The sequence below is a fragment of the Alligator sinensis genome, unplaced genomic scaffold (assembly GCF_000455745.1).
Source record: "Alligator sinensis unplaced genomic scaffold, ASM45574v1 scaffold814_1, whole genome shotgun sequence".
NCBI classification, from domain to species: Eukaryota; Metazoa; Chordata; order Crocodylia; family Alligatoridae; genus Alligator; species Alligator sinensis.
This window is the reverse complement of record NW_005842352.1, coordinates 380,268-388,558: the sequence shown is the minus strand read 5'-3', so window position 1 is coordinate 388,558 and position 8,291 is coordinate 380,268. Positions and strand designations below refer to the sequence as shown.

At 42.0% G+C, this 8,291-nt stretch overlaps 1 protein-coding gene across 2 annotated transcripts in view; it reads right to left on the bottom strand.

Annotated features, from left to right (window-relative positions):
- The window catches only part of CEP152 (centrosomal protein 152), a 52,480-nt gene that overhangs the window by 9,970 nt on the left and 34,219 nt on the right, over nucleotides 1-8,291 (bottom strand). For both annotated transcript variants that reach the window (XM_006029037.2, XM_006029036.2), the window contains 4 exons: nucleotides 7,422-7,691; nucleotides 6,568-6,699; nucleotides 4,699-5,349; nucleotides 495-669 (listed from right to left, as the gene is read on the bottom strand). In XM_006029037.2, coding sequence (XP_006029099.1) covers nucleotides 495-669; nucleotides 4,699-5,349; nucleotides 6,568-6,699; nucleotides 7,422-7,691 — 1,228 coding nt within the window. The remainder of the gene's footprint in view (nucleotides 1-494; nucleotides 670-4,698; nucleotides 5,350-6,567; nucleotides 6,700-7,421; nucleotides 7,692-8,291) is intronic.

The following is an 8,291-nucleotide window of genomic DNA, read 5'->3' as shown; positions in this document are numbered from 1 at the left end:
AGCAGGAACCTACTTCTGAGAGGCAGACCATGGAATATAAATTGACTTATCTTATCCATCTGAGCCCCCTAACAAGCTATTTGAATTCTGAGGCAAGTACTGTGGCTGTCTTTGCCTCTGAAAAACATGCTAGAAGATTGGCTTCAAACTAGAAGCCCTGTAATATTTAGTAGTTAAATGCCATTACTAAATCAGTAACTACAGACCCTGCATTACCTAGCCACTGCAGCTTTATTGTTTCTAATGGAACAAGTTTGTGCAGTATTAACTCAGTTGGGGGGGTGGGGGGGGGGGGGGGGGGGGGGGAGTGGAAAGCATCACACTACTACGTTACCCTCCATCTATTTACTAATTAGCTAATTATATTAACATTTTAGTTTCAAAGTCACCAGGTACTAAGTGTTAAAGGTGACTGGCTTTTAAACCAGATTTAAAAAAAAAAAAAATTCACACTAATTTTGTAAAAATTGATAAAGAATAAAACTGAACAATACCTTTCTCCATTTCAGTCTCCTGCAAAGGCATCTGACTTCCCATTATTCTATGTATTTCAAGTTGGTGTCCAACATCATACACAGGTGGTCTTGCCTTGTCACCAGTTTCTTCTTCCCCAATTATCATGCAAGAACACACTTTTTTTTTTAAATTACTAACTAAATCTTCTTGCTTCTGCAATTGGAAATTGTATTAGGAATACCCAGTAGTAATGAATCCCTACTACATATAATTTCACATTTATGATGCGTTCCTCATTTAAGTGAGCCATCATCTATTAGTGCCATTTTTTGTTACTTTTTTTAAAGTTCATCCTATATAGCTACACACTTCATTATCATTTTTAAAACTGCTCATTGGCTATCCTTTTGCTTCATCTTTCTTTCTGCCAGCTTACAGAAATGCTTGTTTTTTCTAATCTGCAGCAGTATTACTACTGTGCTATTTTGTCAGTATTTTCAGTAAACATTGTTAGTCCTTAATATGGCAGAACTAAACAACACGGGGAAAAAAAACTATTCAAAGATGTGCCTAGTGGAAAGGAGTCTTGGATCCCATTTATGAAGTTCCTGCTTAACTGGAGGGATGGAAAAAAAGACAGCAAGAAGAAATTTTACTTTCTGGCTTATAGCTGTGGCAAAGAAATTGCAAGGAGCTTACTGGATAGTTAGATAAAGTTGCTCAAGCAGTGAGGGTTTTAAAGTTTAACAGCACGTTAATAATTATATTTATTGCCCAGTAATAATTATCCATTTGCCAAGAACTTTCACTAAGGGCATCTACTTCTGGCTGTTTAGATCAGATGCACTAAGAATACCTCCCAACTCTCTGCTTAAATCAAAGAAATATTTTATAACACCAGAAATGTGAAGTTCCATTTGCTTGTGGAGAGAGTAAATTTTAACTAGAGATGGCTACTGGCACATTCAGCTAACAGCCTTATGACAAGCAGTTCCTTCTTGAAGGGATGAGTGCAACTTGCCAGCAGCTGTATTTTTCCTGTTCCTGCACCACTCCTCACCTGATAAATGAGGCATTCTTAATAATTCTGGAACTTAGGGAAGTTCCACTGGACCACTCCCCAAAAAATAAAAACTTCTGCAAGGATGGGCAATGCACATTGCACAATAGGCATTTGTCATACAACAGAACACAAATAAGAAAAAGCTTACTGACAAACCATTGAGAGTTTTATGTAAGCATTGCAAAATTTTGCTTTTCCATTACTCCTCTAATAGACAAGCAAAGTATTTTTCAGGATGGAAATACTTGTAAAGCAAGTTTTTATTGTCATCAAGGAGAAACTGTATTCTGTCTAAGAATAACTTTCCTAGTCTGCAATGGGTAATTTGCCATCTCTATTATTAACTGTCATACAAATCTAAAATCAGGAGGGGAAGAGGAAATGAGTTTTCCTCACCATTTGAAGGTCATAAAGTAATAGAAGATAAAGCAGAGTTACATAGCTATCAGTAATAAAAACAAGGTGTTATGGCTTTTTCCAAACACACAGCACATAAGAGCATGGAAGGAAGATAAGATATCGGTTTAGCTATCACTTGCCAAAAAGAGCAGTTGATCAAGTAAAAATGGACCCCAGAAAAAAAAACCAACTTGTTGATAAAGCATTGTAATCAGTACAAACATTATACACTAAAACCCTTAGCAACAATAAGATATTAACTGTAGAATGCAATGACAATGGATGGAATTTCAAAGGATTAGACAATAGGTCTAATATTAATCAGAGATTTTACAACAGTGTAAAATTATATCAATATAAATAATCCAAGTTTACAGTGGGATGAGACCAAAATATGAACATGCTACAGCTGTAAATGCTCTGATTCAATGTGACGGCAATGGTATCCCCTTGACTGAGAGCCAGAACAATCCCCCTGTGGCTATTTATAGTTTATTTTATGCGTTACATTGTAACCCTTAGAGTGAAAGTTACAGCAGGAAAGAAAAAGGATACAATGTTTTGCTCTGCAATTTAAATATTTTGGTTAAAATCAATTCTCAGTTCTAAATATAAATATACAGAGATCAGCTCAGTGGCAGCTTTATGGGCATAGAGAGACAGTTTGGCAGGCAAACATTTCATCCTGTAAACCACCTAACCCATTCTTTTTAAGTTTGTAAAGACTAATATGGAGTTTCCCAGATTAAAATCAAGTTGGTGGCCTTACAACAGGGGTGGGGAAAATGGCGGATCTGGCTGGTGGCTGGACTCCATTTCCCAGCAGCCTCTGCCTGTGCAGCTCCTGGCTGGTCTACATGGAGACCCCAGTACGGGGGTTGCAGAACCAGGGCTCTGCCCTGGCCCCGCACTGTCACGGATCCACTGCTCCTGGGATCTTCAGAGAGACCAGTCAGGAGCCATGTTGGCAGGGCACTACTCTGCGGCCAGGCCAGGATCTTGGGGCAGCGACAGCACAGACACAATCCACTCCCTGCACGACCCTGTGCTCATCACAGGGGTGCGTGGGCAGTGCATTGTGGCTCTGCCCCGGCCCCGCGCTGTCACTACCCCAAGATCCCCCCGGCCCCGCCCTCTTGTCTAGCTCCTGCCCATAGCCCCAACCCAGCTGTACACTGTGCCTGCACGGGTCCCACCCCCAGCAGCTGGTGCAGGGCAGACGGGCCAGGGGCTGGGTCCAGTGGTGGCAGCCAGAAGGAACTGCCACCTCAGCGGAAAGTGAAGTCTGCCGTAGGCCCAACCCAGCCTGTGGGCTGGACTTTGCCCCTCCCTGCTTCACAGCATTCTAAGAAATCCATTCCCAAATTTTATCCCCAAAAAACTCACTCACATGCACAAAAAACAAAACATTAGATTAGTTAGCCAGATCAACAGGGATCTGGGTTTTCTCTTCACATTGGAAAAACCTGGATTTTCTCCTTTAAAAGGAGTAAAACGTGGGAAACGGTGGGTTTCCCCTTGCAGGCTGGCGGAGTTCCAGCATGTAAGAGGCCAGGGGAGCAGCAGGAGAGCGATCCAGGCAGGGGGCAACATGTGCGTGTGCGCATGTACACATGCACACGACCACCAGGCAGCCTGGACAGCAGCTCCTGCAGGTAAGATGGCAGGGGGAATTAAGGACCCCATAGTAAGGGACGGAGGGAGTTGGACAGGGCTGGGGCTGCTGCCTAGCCCAGATGATGGTTGGGGCCCACACCCATAATGCGCAGCTGCAGGGCCCAAGCAGGGAGCAGGATGGAGCCATGAACAGCTTGTCTGGGGGTCTGGTTCCCTGCCACTGCGTGCACTTCAGAGCAGGGGAGGGCACAGGGGCACATACTGCCCAGATCTGTGCGTGGAGCAGAGGCAGGCTACCCGCTGCAGGCTCGGACTCCCCACCCTGCTGCCCTGCCCTTGGGGCCTCCACAGCCCAGCGGGCAGATCGGAGCCAGGCAGGAAGGTTGGTGCCACTGCCATGAGCCAAGGACCGCCATAGCAAGGCACCCCTTGCCTGCCCAGCAGCAGCAGGAGGAAAAATTCCACACCACCACTCCGGCAGCTGCGGTGCGCAGAGGCTGCCTTGCCATGATGGTGTTTGGCTCTTGGCAGTGGCAGCAAGCTTCCCCACCCCACCCCACTCTGCCCTGCCATGCTGGGTCTCGCCCACTGGGCTGCAAAGGCCCTGTGGGAGAGGGCAGAAGGGCAGGGAGCCCAAGCCCTCAGTGGGCAGCCCACATTCACCCCTCGCAAGGGCTCTGCTTCAGCTGTGCTGCTCGCAGGGAAGGGGAAGCAGGGCTCCATGCTCCACTCTGCTGCAGCAGCTGCCACCTCCCACAGGTGGCAGCTGAGACTCAGCTACTGCTGCAGGCGGCAAGGGGGCCATGGACCTGGGTCCCTGGCCCCATAGCTCTGGCAGCTGGGGAGTAATAGATTTTGGGTTTTATAAATCAGAATTTGCAAAATTTTTCAAGTTAGAGAATTTGCAATTTTTAAACAGAGAAAACCAGGATCCCTGCTGATCACAGGCTGGAGTATTTCACTCAGTTACCCCTGTATGGAAACTAATAAATTATGTTTAACTAAAGCACCTTTTCCATAAGAGGCAACCAGTCACACTATGAAAAGCATGAAGAGTCAAAGAATCCATGACTTCCCTTGCTAGTCTACTCTGATGGCTAAAAATCAAATCTCATTGTTAAAAATGTTGATAGCTATTGCTTTTCATTTTACAGAAATATTACCTCTCTCCATTCTTGCTTGGCTTTTTCTAGAAGTGCGTGAACTGTGCCTCTATATACCTTTTCCAGGCATGTCTTCAGCCTCTCTTTATATTGGCAATTTAACTGCCCGGGGATACTGGAAGAGTTATCCTGCTGAGAACACTCTTTATTTGTGCTCTTGACTAGTTCTTCATGGATTTCTCCTAATAGGTGCTCAAGTTCAACTAGAATTTTTTCTTTATGTTGGTGAATTTCTTCTTGGAGTCGTTTGGTTTCCTGAGCTGTCCATTCTCGTTGCTTTTGGTCTAGACATGACTTTATTTCTGCTTCTTTTTGAGCAAGGAGTTCATTTTTCTGCTTTACAAGATCATCCTTGGCTGTTGCAAGTACCTCCTTGATCTTATTTCTGTGATCATCTAAGAATGAACGGTAGTCTCTCTCATTTTGTTCTTGTATTTGGAGGATTTCTTCTTGTTTTCCTTTGTTCCACTGAGCACGGGCCTTTGCTACCTCTGCTTTAACAGTTGCCGGGATCTCATCTTTCTTGATCTCCAGTTCCCTTCTGAGAGAAATTATCTTCTCTTCAAGCTCTTTGATTCTTGCTCCAGATTTCTCTGCATTTTCAAGTTCCTTCTTCCATTTCTCTTCAGCTGCTGAAAGAACTAATGATAGCTAAAGAATCCAAAATGTATTAAAAAAAGACAGCTTGTTAGCAAACTCTTAAAAGATTTCCATGTTAATTTGGCAGTTAGTTTGCCATGGCCACATAAAATTAGTGGTACGGCAATGAATGATAGCAAATAATATGTTAAGCAACTTGAAAATGCTGATGTGCACACTCAGTACTGTATTACTGATTAGTATTTGCAGAGTGTCTTTCCTCCCTAAAGAATATGATAGCTAACTCTGCTGCAAATGTAGAGATAAGGCATGAGAGAAGCATTGTATTAATCTGATCTGACCTCCTGTGTAACACATGCCCTAGACTATCAACATCTTTCTTGAACTGCTGACACCAAAACTAGATACAGTATGCAATAGTAGTCAGTTGCAATCACTAATCCACAGATATAAATGTCCCTACCCCTACTGAAGATTCCCCAGTTTACACATTCAAGGATCATATGAGCCCTCATGGCACACAACATTCTTTGTTTCCAGGTGTTTAACTTTATTTCGCCAGACTGCAATAGCTTGTCTTTGCCCAGCTAACAAGCAATTCAGCCCTCTGCATCAGTGCCCTAAACTTTTGGTCATATCCCACTCCTAAAGTTCACATCATCTGAAAATTAGGATTGTTTTCTTTCAAGTAATAAACATAAATTAAGAGACCAAGAAAAGAGGTATGCTGGCCCTCACCAGAAAGACAGTTTCTCAAGGATGACTTGCCATTTGCAATTATAGTTAACCAGTTTTAAATCCTTTTAATGGGTTCTGTGTTAATCACTGCAGTTTAATTGAAATGTTGTGTAGTACCAGGTCATATACTTTAAGGGAAGCCTAATTATATTGTTAGCCCCATTTAAAATTCTTATTCTGCAAAAATAAAGGCTCAAACTAAGACCATTGTTCTTCCCACTCAAAGAATTTTACAGATTAGTCTGGTCATTTTAACAGGGATTCCAATAACAAACTATTTGGCTCTGGCTTCCCAAACTGCATTTAGTACTTTAAAATTTTCTTTATTTTCACTTTAAGGAAGCAGGAATCTCACTGCAATTTCCAAACAGTTCACTAAGGCTGCAGTTCAGTAAAGCGCATATTCACTTAGCACACGCTGAAGTGCTTTAATAGATCAGAGCCCAAATTAGGACACTAAACTGTTTAGCATGCTTCCTCCCTGCCCCAACCAAAATAAGCCAGTAAATTCACTCAAATGCTCTCTGATACCTGTTTTGCTGCTTTGATTTCATGTTCCTTCTCCCACTTATCTCGTTCTACCTTTAAATTTGCTTTGTACTCTTCAAGTTCTGTTAATTCTTGCAGCCATTTGGCATGAGCTTGGGTTAAAGCTGTCTCTACCTATAAATGGGAAGAAGAGAAAGAAGAGATCATTTAAAAAAAAAAAAAAAAAAAAAAAAAAATCGCCAATGTTCGTGAAAATGCAACTACATTTTCCATGTGAAGAAGTACAAGACAACTGAAGTTCAGTTGGGATCAACAGAAAATAGCATGCCAGGGTTACAACCTCTTTCTTTTATTCCAATTTCCACAGCATTCTCCCTCTCCAGATTTACCAAAACAGGAAGCATTAGCTAATCAAAAATACATCAAGTGTTTTTGCTCAGTTCAGGAACAATCATAACCAACTCATTTCTTTAATTATGTTATCAGGCTTCACAAACAGGTTAACTCTAACGGCTAGAGAACCACTTTCCCCGTTGGATCTTTTACAAAGCTTTCAAAATATCATCAAAATCCATCAGTTTCTGTTAAAATACAAGCACATGAGCTAATGAACAAAGAGAGGGAAGTTTAAATTGTATATTTTGAGAATTTTGAAGGCAAACAACTTTTCAGGGGATTCAAGTTGCTCAAATAGAATTAAAATGATTTTATAATTGCTTTTTGTGCTTACCAAAGAAAGGGGCCATTTCTCAACCTTTTTTCATCTTGTGTGGCCATTTACTGACCAGTGAGTTAATAAGCAAGGATACTGCCATTCTAATTTGGTACCATTTGACACACTTTTGGGCATATTTTTAAGTGCAAAGGTCAGACAAACAGTGTTAAACGTCTATTACCTGGCTGGCCATTGTTTCACAATGTTTCCCCTCCAGTTTTGTTTCAAGTTCTTTCAAGACTTCTCCAGCCTCTCTCTCTTTAAGCACCTCCTGAAGTTCCATTTTTTGTTTCTCAAACAGGGACATCGCAAGAACAGTGGATGCTTCACATGCAGCATTTAATTGGTCAGTTTGGCTACCACAATCTTTGAGTTCAACTATAATTTTCTTAAGTTCCTCAAGTCTATGCTTCCACTCTCTTCCTATTTCTACAATGACTTGTTCTTTGATCTATATTAGGAGAAAGACTTTATTTTAAAATAAAGAAACCCAGAAATATCCAGGAACTACAATTAGTGCCGATTAAAAACAGTCTCCATTTCTGCGTACAATGCCAAGGGAGGAAGGGAGGGGAGGGTGGAGGAAAGGAGAGACACTCACACCCAGAAAATATGAAACAACCTTCATTTCCGAAGGATTCTTAAGTTTCTTGAGGGATTTCTTATCTCATTAACATGATGCCATTAGCATTAACATGGTCCCATTAGCATGCTCAAAATAAACTGAAGTGTGTGACCAAGTAGTGAAGGAAAGAGTCCTTATGCCACAGGTTTAACAGAAGGAGAGACAGTACCTGAAAAGTGTGCATGGCTACTAAACAAAAAGTAAAGGAAAAAGTGCAAGTATATTTATTGTGCTCTTTACATGCAAATTTAAAATTATTAAGGCTCAATTTTGAGACCTGCTGAGTCTCTGCAAAGCCCACTGACTACAGCTCAATACTTCTCTAAGGATTAAGCTTTGAGACAGGGCCTTGGCAACATTGATTTTATCCAAAGCTATGACAAAAGGTGCCATCCAAGGATATGCCACCCCCCCCCCCCCCCCACC